This window comes from Lissotriton helveticus, chromosome 3_1, assembly GCF_964261635.1.
Source record: "Lissotriton helveticus chromosome 3_1, aLisHel1.1, whole genome shotgun sequence".
Lineage (NCBI taxonomy): Eukaryota > Metazoa > Chordata > Amphibia > Caudata > Salamandridae > Lissotriton > Lissotriton helveticus.
Genome location: NC_136061.1, coordinates 1,090,021,173 through 1,090,036,721, shown reverse-complemented (window position 1 = coordinate 1,090,036,721; position 15,549 = coordinate 1,090,021,173). Strand labels below are relative to the sequence as shown.

General features: G+C 47.4%; 1 protein-coding gene across 7 annotated transcripts in view; it reads right to left on the bottom strand.

Moving 5' to 3' along the window:
* Positions 1-15,549, bottom strand: part of LOC144823287 (dipeptidyl peptidase 4-like) — an 867,366-nt gene that overhangs the window by 152,171 nt on the left and 699,646 nt on the right. For all 7 annotated transcript variants that reach the window (XM_078681655.1, XM_078681657.1, XM_078681659.1 and 4 more), the window contains one exon: positions 11,779-11,903. In XM_078681655.1, the coding sequence (XP_078537781.1) occupies positions 11,779-11,903 (125 nt within the window). The remainder of the gene's footprint in view (positions 1-11,778; positions 11,904-15,549) is intronic.

Below are 15,549 nucleotides of genomic sequence, written 5' to 3'. Positions count from 1 at the left end.
TACCGAAAGTGATATCACGTAACTTTTGATCCACAGTGCCATCACACAAAAGACCCCATGTAAAACTCTTAAGACATCAGCATCCACATATTTGCTGCTGAGGGGCTAGTGGAAGTCCAATGAGAGAAAACTATACAAATTAAACAGGCTGAAAAGAGGCCTACCCGACAGAGCCATACAAGAATAAAAATCTGTATTTCTCCTCGTTACTTCCTCTTCAACGTGTGCAGCATTCTCCAGTACACAAGAAAGAGGAATACGCCTCTAAGTATTGGGTTTGTTCAGGAATGTATTCCTTCCTGCACGAAAACAGTTCTTTCCGTAACACAGACACCCTTGCGTTATAATGCCAGGGTGGCTGCGTTGGTGCTAGGCAGAACACATTGTGCTAGTGCTGGGAGAGAAGTGTGCCACATCTTATACGATATGGCGTGTTTCTGTTCTCTCCCTTGCACACAACGCAGCGCAACAAGTTACCTTAAAAGAGTAAATCTTAGAGCTCTTTCTTCACTTCCCTGACGCACGCATCCATTATGAAGCTGTCCAGTTCACCATTCCACCGTGTTAAGGGGATTTTTTACGGCCCAGGCCTCACCGCAAACAAGTATTACGTCATTTCCGTAGGTTCGGGCACCTGATTTCGACTTGACTGACTGACTGACTGACTTGGTTCTTGTATAGCGCAACTTTGCCCGGGGGCATCAAGGCGCTGAGGATGGTAACAAACAGTCTGATGTGTGAGGGAGATGATGCCTAGTGGTAAGCTTTCCTGAATAGCCAGGTCTTCAAGGACTTCCGGAAGAGGGGATGCGAAGGTTGATCCCTAAGTTCGACAGGGAGGGTGTTCCACAACCTTGGGACCAGGGCAAAGAAGGCCCTCCCACCCCATCTAACCTTCCAGATTCTGGGAACTGCGAGGAGGTTTTTGTTTGCAGAACGAAGATCTCTACCCGGGACATAGAGGGACACAAGGGAGCCAAGATCTTTTGCCCCAAGCCCATGCACAGCACGATGGGTGAGGCACAATGCCTTAAAGTCAATCCTAGATTGTACAGGGAGCCAATGGAGATTTTTTCTAATGGCTGTGCTTTATGAGCGCCTGGGCGCATCAACTACAAACCTTGCGGCCGAGTTCTGTACAATTTGGAGCCGTTGAACCAGTTGCTTGGCAATTCCCAGGTAAAGGACATTGCAATAGTCCAAGCGGGAGGTTATGAGCGCTACCGTGACCTGTTTACGAGCTTCCATTGAGAGGTAGTGAACAATTTTTCTAAGGATCCGTAGGACCCCACAGCAGGTTGAGGCTGTCCTGCTGACCTGTTTATCAAAGGAGAGCGAGGAGTCAAAGATAACACCCAGGTTTCGAGCTGAATGCGTGGGAGTAGGGCATGCCCCAAGCTCCGATGGCCACCAGTCCGAGGACCAGATGTCCTGCTTTCCTCCGAAGATGATGACCTCGGTTTTCTCCCCATTCAGTTTGAGGTTGTTTCTTACCATCCACACCGCGACTGCCTTCATACAGGTCTTAAAATTCAGGGCAGAGATGTCAGCGTTGTGTGAGATGGACACCATGATCTGGGTGTCGTCCGCGTAGGATACGACTTCCAGACCAAAGGATCTAACAAGCCTGGCCAAAGGTGTTATGTATATATTGAAGAGCGTGGGGCTCAGGGACGAGCCCTGAGGGACCCCACACTGCACAGGCTGTACTGGGGAGAGGTGATCCCCCAGTTTGACCCTCTGTTCCCGCTGAGTGAGGAAAGATGTTAGAAGGCTGAGCGCCAGTCCATCCACCCCTATCTCCCCCAACCACCTAGCCAGAATTGCTGGGGAAAGAGTGTCGAATGCGGCTGTAAGGTCGAGCAGGACCAGCATGGTTGTCTGGCCACTGTCAACCTTAGAGCGTATGTTGTTAGAAACGACTGTCAGGGCAGACTCTGTACTATGGGCCCTGCGAAAGCCATGTTGGTACGGATCAAGCAGGCTAGCCTGGTCTAAAAAGGAACTCAGATGGGTGTTTAAATGAGTTTCCAATATTTTCGCAGGGGCAGGAAGCAGGGAGATGGGGGGAAAGTTCTTAAGCATGTGAGGGTCTAATGTAGATTTCTTCAAGAGGGGTTTGACGATGGCCTGTTTCCATGATTTAGGGTAGACTCCCTCAAGAATTGCCTTATTAATCACCTCTAAGAGGGGAGGACGTAAGACATCTCTGCATTCCTTCAGGATTTTCAGAGGGCAGGGGTCAAGAGGAGATCCTGACCTCAGATTGTCTAAATGTAGGTTAAATTGTTCAGGGGAAAGAGGGGGGAAGTTGGAGAACTGGCAGCCCTGGGGGGAGACAGTGGATGCAGTAGAAGATGGAGAGCTCTCCGGGAAGGTAGGAAGCCCTAAGTCTTGATTGAGGGCTTCAAGGCCTGCAAAGATGTTCGTGATTTTCTCGTGAAAAAAGATGGAGATTTGATCACAGAGTTCCTGAGAGGCCTCAATAGGGTCAGGCGTTTGAAGGGCACATAGGGAATCCACTATTTTAAATAGCTCCTGTGGGGAGCTGAGGGAAGTAGTGATCTTAGCAAAATGAGATTTCTTTTCCACAATTACTGCGGCTTTGTACTCCTTGAGAAGTCTCTTATGGTTGTCAGTTCAGTTCAATAAGTCTTTATTTCGAAATAAAATTCATAAAAGACAAGTATACAGTACATGGAATATTAATAAAATCATCATATCAGAAGAACATTTAAAAAGTTATTAAACAATTGATAAAGACTTTACAATAAAAATGCCTTCGGACATTATCAATTATAAACCAGCATCAATATATAAAACCATCATAAAATGTTCGGATTCCTAGTACGAATAATCCATGCCCAACCTAGGAACTTGGCCACACCAACCACAACAGACTCAGACAGGTTAGTACAAAAAATCCTCAGGGCTTCAAGATACCCCTTACTATCCAGTTTACAACAAAAGGGTTTAAGCCATTTTAGGCGTGGGGCTCGATAGGCTGGGCAGGCAAAGAAAAAGTGACCAATACTCTCTAAATGATCCGGACACCAAGGACAGCTGTTATTTGAATTCGCAGCCCACTTAGCAGTAAAGGAATTAATAGGGAGCGTCCCGATACGGAATTGATGATATAATTTCCAGTCAAGGGTTTTACAAATCACATCCCAATATGGCTCAAGGGAAGGTGTCAGTTTGTAAGTCAGAAAGAGACCTGTTAAATTGGTATCTTCCGATTGGGTAACTGCAGTTGACTTAACAGATGCCCAAAACTGGTCTTTAAAATCTGTTTGGAGGGGAAGATGGAACCCCCCGGATTGATCCAGAGCTGATGGAGACCCATTTCTAACAAAACCTGTTTGACTTCCCTAAGCCATGGGATTCTAGAAGCTCCCCACAAAGATTTGACCTCGTCTAATTCTTTGGCAAAAAGGCTGAGCTCCGGAGTCGTCCAGATCCGTCGCCATAATGCCACCAAACGAAACCGGGCCATCTCATTTAGGGGTTTGCAACCTAGGTCTAGCAACAATGGTTTGGTAGGTGTGGACTGGGGAAGGCCTACCAAATTTCGCAAAAACGTATTCTGTACTTTGACCAGGAGGGACAGGTCCTTAAAACCCCAAATATCCGCACCATACAAAGTGGCTGCATTTATCTTAGCTTCATAGATTTTTAGTACAGGAGCAATTCGTTTAGTCAGGGATTTCTTTTGTTCCAGAAGCAAACAACCCGTGAGACGTACAAATTTGAGATATAATGCCTCAATCTGGGGTTTCCAACTTAGATGGTAATCCAGAGTCACACCCAGATAAGTCATTACCTTCACCTGTTCGATCAAAACACCATTCAAGCTAACGGAGCTTGTGATTGGATTTTTATTACTGAAGACCATAAATTTGGTTTTATCTACATTAATCTGTAGGTCATTTACCCTGCAAAACTCTGCAAACCTATTCAGGGCTGTTTGCAACCCACTACGAGTTTTAGAGAGAAGCAGGGTGTCATCAGCAAAAATTAACATCGGGTACTTAGACCCGCCCAAAGATGGTGCATCTGTCTGAGAGTTGGAAAACAATTTGACTACCTGGTTGATGAACAGGAGAAAAAGAGTGGGGGCCAACACACATCCCTGGCGCACCCCACGTGTTACCGGGAAGCTGTCAGTCACCTGTCCTTGTTTGCCCCACCGCTCTCTGGCAAAGTTATCCTCATGTAATCTCATAACTATGTCCAGAAGTTCTACGGGTAGGCCCATAAGTCTCAGTGAGTCCCACAGTTTTGCTCTTGGAACCAAGTCGAAAGCCGACTTAAGGTCCACAAAGGCGGCATATATAACCCCTCCACCCAGTAGAACCACCTTCCAATATAACATAGTAAGTCTGAAGACCTGATCTATGGCGCTAGTGCCCAGTCTGAACCCAGCTTGCATGGGGGACAATATGTTTTCCTGCTCTATCCACCCCTGTATTGTTGCAAGTACCATCCTAGCAACTATTTTTTGAAGTGAATCTATCAGACTTATAGGGCGGTAATTTCCTGGGAGTGAGCGGTCCCCTTTTTTAAAAACAGGTAAAATCTCTGCCCCTTTCCAAGAGTCGGGGATCCTGGCCCCTGCTGCAATGGCATTGGCCAGCTTGGTTATATACGGAACCCATACATCAAGATTCAATTTAAAAAGATCTGCAGGGATTGCATCCAATCCAGGTGCTTTCCCTGACTGTACAGTACCAAGGGCATGCTCTGTATCAGTAGGTGAGAAGGTAAGCACGGCCCCATCAATAAAAGTCAAATCTGCTGCAGGCACCTGCTGCGTTTCATGTGCTGCACTCATATCTTTAAATTGAGCAGAGTAAAAGACCACCCAGTCTACTGCAGAAACGTGGTTCACAGGCGTTTGAGGATCCGAATTCCTGCCCCACTTAACGGTCTCCCAAAACTTCGTTTGGTTTGATGATTGACACGCCAAGAGGAGTTCTGACCAATATTGGTCATCCCACTCCCTCTTAGCTGCCCACAATACTTGTTTATATGATATCCGGGCAGTTTTAATGTCATTAATGTCCCTAGATTTGACTACTGAAATTAGTTTACTGTGTGCTGCCCTGCAACTCTTATTATACCACCTTTTGTGAGCATTATCTTTCTTTGACCTCAGTGGCTTTGTGAGCAAAATTTTTAATTCCATTAAGCATTTCTCATGTAAATCGATTATTTGAGAGTTAACACCAGGGGGAGATGGAAAATCCGCCATGACAACCATTGTTTTCATTACTACCTCCTCTATATCTTTGATAAGCGAAGGGTCTGCAATGACCTTGGGCCATTTTACCCGTCTTTTGTCATTACACAGAATGACATCAGACGTTAGACATGCTGTTGCAAAAGGTCCAACCCCCGCACCGGGTACCCTGAGGCCCAATGAGAGAGGATTATGATCACTCTCTGGCCGTACCACAACCTCCATATCAACCACAAAAGACCAGAAATCTACTTTAACTAGTACATAGTCAATCCGACTCATACTGATCCCATTATTAAAGGTTGGTTGACCAGACTTATCAGAAAGTGTACGCCCATTCACTGCCCGCAACCCCCACTCCAAACAAAATCCCATCCAAAGCAGTGCCGCCTCGGTTCCCCTGACACCCTTGCTTATAGACAATGGCGGGATGTTCCAAACAGTATCCTCATCGGCTCCCACATTCTCAACTAAACTAAGAATAGGTTCAAATGAACAATTTAGATCCCCTGCCACTAGGATGAAATTGTCGCTGCCTAATTCCCTCAAAAGCAGATCAAGGTCGTTCAAGACTGGTTGCTTACGACCTCCTTGGCATAAATATTTATTAACACGATGCTCTGATCATTACCCCTACTGAGTTTAATACATAAGAGGTCTGGGTTGCCCACCAAGATTTCAGAGGGTCGGTACCCCAAAGAGTGTCTAATCCACACCACCAATCCTCCAGAGGCTCTTCCCTTTGGGCCCTGGATAGCAGGCTTATAGTAGTTTAAGTACCCTGCTCTAAATAACGGGACTGTTGCCCAGCTCTCCTGCAGCACAACAATGTCAAAGGAGTCGATGAATTCTGCCCAATCTTTGTTATCCAAACGACCCCTTAACCCTGCTATGTTCCAGGAGACCACTTTGAGCAAGCCCACTTGACTACAGGTAGGATTAGCCTCTAGTAAGCTAGCATCCACCACCCTGGTCTCAGTAATCTTAAGAACAGGACTCAAACTCAGACTCAGACTGGGACCTTCAGGCAAACGAGCACTGTCTTCATATTGTTCAAGTGGAATAGAGACAGTACTCACAGAAAGGGGAATGTGTTCAGGGTCATAAGCAGAAGCCTTTATCCTTGTGAGTCAATCGACCTCATCTAAACATCCATACCGATTAAAGGTTGGGGCTCCTTCCCACCGACCATTACGGCCTTGCCATCCATCCCTTCGCCCACCCCGCACAGAGTTTCGAGCTAGTGACCAATTCCCCTCTGGATTTGGACTTGGCCGTGGGGGATGGAAGAAGGTAAGTGGCCTAACAACAATTGTTGAGTTTTCGCCTCGTGCATCCCATGAGCATAGGTGTTGTGCCGTGTAAGGGTCTGCAAAGGAGACAACAATGCAGTCGCCTGGGATGGATTTAGATGTAGGGCCTACCCAAGGGACCCTTCGTACCATTAGGACGTTACTTCTTAAATGATTAGGTAATTGCCTGTTTGTATTAAGCCAATGAATTACCTTATTTTTTAATGACCAGAAGTTCTCTTGGGATTGTGTCTCCAATACAGGCACTCCAGCCAACACCACAACATAGGGCCTAGCATCTGGGGGTAGATCTATAAAACCCCGGCGAAAGTTATGTGCATTTCGGGGTCCCTGTGGATATGTACGGTGGGTCGCGGTGTTGTTTGGTCTCGGGGCAGCGACCTGTCTTGTAAGTCGCATACATTGTGCAGGGCGGAGAGTGGGGGCAATAGTTTGGGGAGTGGTGGCTATGGGGTTGTAAGCCTTTGTACGTGGTTTGGGTATCGGTTTGGGCGGGGACTGAACAGGTGTAGCTGCTACTAGTACCTGCGCAGTGTTCTCTACTCCCAGTAAAATTTTTGGTTCCATTTGCTTTAGGCTAAAGCTAGCTAGTGTAACAATAGTCTTGTCCATCTCTAGCAGGTGATTTTCTATGTGTGAGAGTCTGAGTTCAAGGGGGGATATGAGCTTTTTCAGGGTCTCCCATACTATTTTTAGAAAGTCTTCATCACTCCCCTCTAGCTCGCACGCAGGTCCCCCATTAACCCCCGCGACGAGATGTGAACAAGTCTCATTGACTAATATATCTAATTCAACTTTGTCTGTGCTTGTGCAAGACTCCTCGTCACTTAAACATGAGTCAGCTTGGGGCACATCTCCTTCCACCCTGCTTAGTACAGGGGGTCTTCTATTATTAAAGAATTGTGCCCTAGCGATTTTGGCCTTCTTTCTAGCATAGGCTGATCTTGCAATGCGTTTTCTTTTTTGAATAACATCCCTATGGTTAGCACTCACAATCGACTTATTCATCTCAGAGTTTTGGGAGATATTTAAATCTAATACAGGGGGATTTATCGAAAGGTTCTGCTTAGACTTATGAGAGGCCGGCACTGGGGTAATAGCTTGCACAGATGGTGGAGTGACTGTAGAGTGATGAATGACCGCCTTTGTTATTAGTGGCCGGGGGCCAGACAGGCGCTCGGGAGTTTTGGCAGAGGCAATATTACCTAAGGATGACTTTTTTGACATGGCTAGGTCCTGGGATAGTCTTCTAGCCGCGTCTAACTCTATGGAAACTCTGTGTTGCATTTTGGTGATTTCAATGTCAATAGCCGTGTTGGTCTTAGTTATGAAATCATCGAGAGTCCCGTTCAACATTTTCCCTCCCTTTGCGGTCTTACTGCGACTTCCTCGTGAACACATAGTCTCTCTCTGGCCGAGGTGCAAACAAGGTATAATGGGCAACGAGGATAGTAACAAGGGAGATGGCCCAGTCCAGTCCTTACCGTCCTCGAACGGCCCGCTCTTTGCCCGGTCTTCGCCCCGAGCTGCGTCCCGCGCTGCGGGACACCAGTCCCAAGATATAGGGGTGGTTACGGGCTGTGGGCGGAGCAACAGCGAGAGCGGACCGGAAGATGGCTGTCGGTCAGGCAGGGACTCCTGGGAAATGGAGTCCCTGCCCCTTTGCCTGCCTCTGCCCGGGACCAACAGTTCACAGCTCCCTCGATGTGTGTCCGGCTGCCTCTGTCTCCACAAGGCGAAGCGGCACCCGTGGAGCGGGTTCTGCGAGGTCCGTTGTGCAAAAAAAAAGCAAATTCTCCTCCCTTCAGCGATGACTCCCCACAGGTAGGGTCTTTAGAAGTGCGCCCGCAAGATAAGAACAAACAGGGAGTTTAATACTCCTCAGTTGGGCAGCGGGCGGAGCAACAGGGAGAGCGGACCGGAAGATGGCTGTCGGTCAGGCAGGGACTCCTGGGAAATGGAGTCCCTGCAACGCTCGCAGCCCCGTTGCCTGCCTCTACCCGGGACCAACAGTTCACAGCTCCCTCGATGTGTGTCCGGCTGCCTCTGTCTCCACAAGGCGAAGCGGCACCCGTGGAGCGGGTTCTGCGAGGTCCGTTGTGCAAAAAAAAAGCAAATTCTCCTCCCTTCAGCGATGACTCCCCACAGGTAGGGTCTTTAGAAGTGCACCCGCAAGATAAGAACAAACAGGGAGTTTAATACTCCTCAGGTGGGAAGCGGGCGGAGCAACAGGGAGAGCGGACCGGAAGATGGCTGTCGGTCAGGCAGGGACTCCTGGAAAATGGAGTCCCTGCAACGCTCGCAGCCCCGTTGCCTGCCTCTGCCCGGGACCAACAGTTCACAGCTCCCTCGATGTGTGTCCGGCTGCCTCTGTCTCCACAAGGCGAGGTCCGTTGTGCAAAAAAAAAGCAAATTCTCCTCCCTTCAGCGATGACTCCCCACAGGTAGGGTCTTTAGAAGTGCGCCCGCAAGATAAGAACAAACAGGGAGTTTAATACTCCTCAGGTGGGCAGCGGGCGGAGCAACAGGGAGAGCGGACCAGAAGATGGCTGTCGGTCAGGCAGGGACTCCTGGGAAATGGAGTCCCTGCAACGCTTGCAGCCCCGTTGCCTGCCTCTGCCCGGGACCAACAGTTCACAGCTCCCTCGATGTGTGTCCGGCTGCCTCTGTCTCCACAAGGCGAAGCGGCACCCGCGGAGCGGGTGCGGCGAGGTCCGTTGTGCAAAAAAAAAAGCAAATTCTCCTCCCTTCAGCGATGACTCCCCACAGGTAGGGTCTTTAGAAGTGGTTGTCTTTTTCAAGGGGATCATTGTGGAGTCTCCAGAGCCTCTCCTGCTTTCTGCAACCCTGTCTAAGCGCTCTTCGATTGTCTGAGAACCAGGGTGCAGTGGGACGTTTCCTAGCAGAATAGTGTTGTTTCATCGGGGCCAGGGCGTCAACGGCTTTCGAGATGTTATGATGAAGGGCCAGGGCCAAGTTATCTGTGTCCCCGATAGTAGGGGGCACAGACCTAGCCAGAAAAGGGGCCAGGGTTTCATTGTTGATCTCCCGAAAGTTTCTTCTCAATTCCCAACTGCTAGAAACTCCTTGCGCAGCAATGGGAGGAGAGAGTGGAAGATAAAAAGTGACTGCCAGATGATCTGACCAGGACAGGGGAAGGGGGGTGCCTATACGTAGTCTAGGGTCATTGGAAAAAACCCCTTCCAGAGTGTGTCCGGCGGAGTGGGTCGGCCCTATAACTGATTGTATGAGCCCACAAGAGGACATGGCCTCTAGCAGATGAATAGTGTCTCTGGAGGTACCATCCTCCAAATGGAAATTGAAATCCCCTAAGATAGATAGGTTAGGTTTATCCAAATAGGGTTCCAGCATTTGTAGGAGGTCATGACTAAAATTTGACCTGGGGCCCGGTGGTCTGTAAATCAAGATGCCTGCAAAGGAGATGGTCAGGGCAGGGCTCAGGATAAAGTGCAAGGCCTGGAAAGCATCAGTAGGAAGATGATCAATATAGCATTTAATCGAGGTTCTATGGAGAATTCCCAAACCCCCTCCCCTCCGGCCCTGTCTATCCATACTGGCCAGGGAGTATCCTTCGGGGATGGCGTTTAGGAGTTCCGGACCAGAACTTTCGGAGGCCCACGTCTCGGTGACAAATGCCCATGCGGGGTTTCTTTCTCAGATGAAGTCCCCAAAAGCTACGTTATTTTTGACAAGCGACCTGGCGTTAATGAGGAACCCAACCTCAATGATCGGAGGAAGGGGGTCGCTTTTCTCAGCCCTAAAAGGGTTGTAGCGGGACGTGGGACAAGGAAAAGTGATCTTTCTATCAAAGCAGCTACAGGAGGGGGTGTTTAAAAACAGTTCAGGGATAAACCTGTGGTGGCAGCTCTTGGCAGGGGTTCTAAGTGCAGTAAGCATCTGGTGGTCATAAAGGGTGCTAACCGGGTCATGGGTGAATGGTCGGGCATCCGTCCCGGCCCCCGGCGCTTCCTTTGCGCTGACGGGCGCAGACGGGCTGGACTCTGGCGTGACTCCGGCGCTGATCCGAGCGCGTCCGCTGCGCGGAGGCATGCCGAGAATCCTTATGTAGGGTAGACTGGAGCGCTACCAATTGCAGCCGTCCCCCACCCAAGATGTCCGCTCTCGGAAATCTTCGTCCGGGTCTCGATCCTCAGCCCTAAAATCGGCTGTGACCGTCCAAACTACCAGGGAGGGGAAATGGAGCAGCCAAACTAAAGGTGAGTGCTCAGGGAGGTGCAGGGAGGTGAAATCGTAAATTAAAAGTCGCCGCAAATAAAATGTGTAACCTACGCTATTAATCAGCAAAGTACACAGTTAATAAATCACTGTTCACCGCTATCTACCTCCCGGCTTCCGCCTCAGGAGGGGTCCACATTAACTCACTCACACAGCAGGAATCTCGCGTCTGCTTCCAGTGAGGTTCCTTATGTAGGGTAGACTGGAGCGCTACCAATTGCAGCCGTCCCCCACCCAAGATGTCCGCTCTCGGAAATCTTCGTCCGGGTCTCGGTCCTCAGCCCTAAAATCGGCTGTGACCGTCCAAACTACCAGGGAGGGGAAATGGAGCAGCCAAACTAAAGGTGAGTGCTCAGGGAGGTGCAGGGAGGTGAAATCGGAAATTAAAAGTCGCTGCAAATAAAATATGTAACCTACGCTATTAATCAGCAAAGTACACAGTTAATAAATCACTGTTCACCGCTATCTACCTCCTGGCTTCCGCCTCAGGAGGGGTCCACATTAACTCACTCACACAGCAGGAGCATTTAAAGAAGACTTACATGCACAATTAGCCCGCAGTACTTATTACTCATGGTGATAACAGAAGACAACATAGAGGTCAGGAAGACCAAAGCTACGAGCAAATTCATCAACACTGCAGACTGCAAGTTACCGAAATAGTTTGGAGGGAGAGTCACTGGCAAGGAGCTGGTGAACAGCAGAAGCCAACCCAAACAAAGCACAGGGGCTCGTATATACCTATTTTAAATAGGGGCCTAAGTACTGAAAATGATTTTTGTTGTAAAGAAAAATATATATCTTTAGGATCGAAGACTGACTGAATTGAGCATTCTTTGCTGACTAACTTGCTGAGTTTGAGAGTTGTTGTAGGGCACCATATAGACTTACAATATAATGTTGCAGGAGACATGTAAGCCAAATCACTGTAAAATGATATTCTGCAGAAGATGAGTGCCTACTTACCACTGCAAGCTAATTGGAAAAATTTCGAATTCTTGCTGAAGGACGCTGAATAGTATTGGCATCGTTCTGGCCGCAATTGGCAAGTGAGACATTCGGGAGTTTTCAAACTCTCTTTGAGGTTTATTCTGAAAAATGAGCATAATTATTTTTCACTTCAATTGCATTATGATGAAAATGTCTTTTAGGCATCCCTCAGACGTTGGACGGAGAGAACATGTGCATTTAAAGAAGCAAGAACAGTAGGCAAATCATACCGACCAACCTGGATGAAGATGCAAAGCTAGGCTGAAGCAAAGAGAGCTCGTTGGAAAGTGTGAGACTGAAAGAGCTGTATGATGAGAGATGTACTGCCCACAAGAACACACCCTCAGGACATCTCCCCTCCTAGAGAACCGTAAAATCCCTGCACTTCACCCATCCCTACACCGGTGTTGCATGTCAGATGATCTGTGCCTTCGCTGCATTAACTCAGTGTCAATGTCAGCATTAGTAGGCCCATGGCCTGTACCACTTCAAACCCAAAGAGCCATTGGAGAGATGGAGAGAAACAGAGAGATACACTTGCTTCAAATTCCAAATATCAAAAAGTATTCCCAAGGGTCGAAAACGTTCCAGACCCTCTTAAAGTGATATTCAACCCAGGAAACAAAAAACAGGAAGAACTATATATGTTTGTTTACATCAATAAATAATGACTTTGAGTGGGAGTTAAGGTTTAATTGGTACCCTAAAGTTGCCATTCAAGACCTTTCTCAATTAAACTTACTTCTGTGAAGCAATTGTATTTATAGTGGTTACACGAGACCATACACTTATGAAAAGTATGAGAAAAAGGAAGTATTTAGGTGAATGGTTTAATGATCATCATAAACTATTGGTCATGTATTTACTGTACAACTTCTTAAATAAAATGGTGATTGTGTTTTGTTTTACCTAGTTTCCTTTATAACAACAGTCTTGATACATGTAGGCACAAGTATTGAAAAGCAAGTAAAAGTAATATAGCAGATTCATTTCCCAGTTAATTAAGACAAAGAGCAAATTAGTTAGTTCTGCGACACACTCTATCCCTTCCATACACGATGCCCATTTGCCAGTACCTATGTCCATGGTTCCAAGGTTCTCAAGCCCTACCTCTGTTCTGTCCCTTGCATTGCCCCTCAATCAATCCCCTGCCATACCTATGGGTGGGTTTTGTTTTCCAGCGGAAGTGTGTTGCACCTTTCACCAGAAGGACATCATTTACGTGGAAATAAGCCTAGTTGTGGTGTCTCTAAGTGGGAACATGTTGCCCCAGCTAACTCATATTTTACCTACCTTTTAGCAGTCCCATCAGCATATCAAGAACTTCAAGCATGCTTTGGTGATCAGTGACTCCATGTAGTTTAACAGGTTAGAATGGGCCGTTAAGTAACGACAGGACCACCAGGCCAATATTGGCTGGGTACATACCATATCCAGTCGCAAAATAATTACGGGTGGCAGATGTTATAAATATCATGTTTTCATTCATTTGGGTACCCCCTCATAGATTTTATATGTTAATCATTCTAAGTATGATTGAATAAAATACAATGCATATTTGTGTTAGGTCACTTTTCTTTGTGACATGAAAATAAAGTCAGCTAGGATATATTAACAGTATGTAATCCAAAGCTGCATTCTCTCTTTAAAAATGATTGTTATTAAGTCTTGAACAAAGTTGTGAACAAAGTTTCATGAAGTTGATCATTCCAATTCACATTTATTATTTTAATTTAAAGAGCGCGCTTTCACAGAATGAAAATGAGTGAAAGGGCATCAGGTCTGTTAATTGTTTTTTCTCAATGATTCAACAATCAACAGATAATGTGATATAAGTTAGGTACAGAATGTTGAGGGCGACAGCGGAGATTTATGCCAGGATTCTGAGAAGAAACCGGCAGTGCAAGATCGCTTAACTGACTTTTGCAGAAGGTCTAACTGAGGGGTATTCAGCCTTCACTTGCTTGGAGATTAGCAGCCTTCTTTTCAGCACAGACGATAATATCAGACAATTCTTTTTCATTGAACTGTGGAAAAGTAAATTTTGCCATGTTCTGTGTCCCTACGCGTCCTCCATCATATGTTATCTGTGCATGATTAATATGCATATGTAGTCCCCATGTTCGATTAAAAGACGCAATTACAGTTGTGTCCATCTCTAGTATGTCTATTTCCAGTTCTCGTGAATACTACGAATATCAGGCCTATGTAAAGCTACGTTGCCACGTTTCTCAGTGTGCACGTTATTTCATTGTAAAGTCCCCGTTTCTAGGCCTCAAAAGGGCCCGGACACTAGATTCAGCTTCTGTTTCCTGAGCTTCGCTGAGGAGCGATACAGCCCCCACCTGTATTTCTGACCCTTCACTCATTTCCTGCCTCGCAGTGCCCGGTTCAGCCTGGCTCTGCCTCTGAGTCTGCCAAGAGTATGTTATGATTCTAGTTATCAGTCCAGCCCTCCTTCTCTGCATTCCTAAGTTACTGAATCGCATCAATAGTTTCCGTCATAGTCTAGCCTTTACGTCTCCATGTAAGAGAAATACTGTATTTATGGTCATTTAATATTCTTCATCACGCACTACATGTAGAATAATGCATGCTCCAGTCTTAGAGTCTGTTAGCCTTTACCCCGATAACTTTTGGATTCTATCAACATGTTCTCTAAACATCAGATACTAGACACTGCTTAGGTACATGTCGCCCTGACTCTCCAGACTTCAGTCTCTGCTCCTAGCACAGAGTTCGTAGCCCCCAGCTTCTCCTAGTAACACGTCATTGCCAGTTTGCGCGCACCACTAGGTTAGAGGTCCCGGCTCCTTAGGTAGCCCCCTCCATGTTTCCGCCCCATTCATGACATATTCTGTTACGTTTGCATCACATGTCTATGTATACGCCCTGTTACACCTACTTTCACCCTTATCTTTCGCGACTGCTACGCGTCACACCCTTTGCTCCACCCACTGCTCCGCCTATCATATGTACTGTAATGCAACTGTTTTACTATATATACTTGTGTATTGTTATTAAATGTTAGCGCGCTCATCCCAGATCCAGCCCCGGCAGCTGCCGGGCCCTGCCATCCTATTCCCGTGCAGGTTGTCCTGTTCCTGTCCTTTATGCTGTAATAAACTTGCAAACTCCTACTACCTCGAATCTTGACTCTTATTTATTGAGCTATCTGTTATTGCTATGCCTAGTCAAACCTAGATCCGGTATTATTTATTTATGTACCACATAATGGCGCCCGAACAGGGACTTGCCCTTTCCCCACGCGTCGGTGAAGCCACGCCGGCCCCCTGACCCTCTGCAGTCGTGACGGAACTCTTCTGCGCACCGGCAGATATTTCTGCTTTAAGTATCCCTCAGGCCCACGGAGGAGACGGAGGAGGCGGTCCAGCATCCAGACGAGACGGTGGAGGAACGCGGCGAGTCCCGACCAGAGCCCAAGCCGAGAGTCCAAGGTCCGAGGTATCCGGAGGCCCACCCGTAACAGAAGTCCGAAGTTCGTCCGTCCGGCGTCGAAGCAGTCCAGTCCAGTCCAAGGCCTTCCGTTCTTGCTGCCCGGTGAGTACCGTTGCTGGGGTAGTATCTAGACAGGGTCAATCTAAATTGTCTCTGGTCCGATGGGTCTGGGTACGCAGATCTGAAACGAAGTGTTCACCTAGGTGGATACGGGTCTTGATGCGTCCCTTTATGGGACCGGTATGTTCCGTGCTGTTTCAGCAGCGCATCCAGTAATTCTAGTCTGTT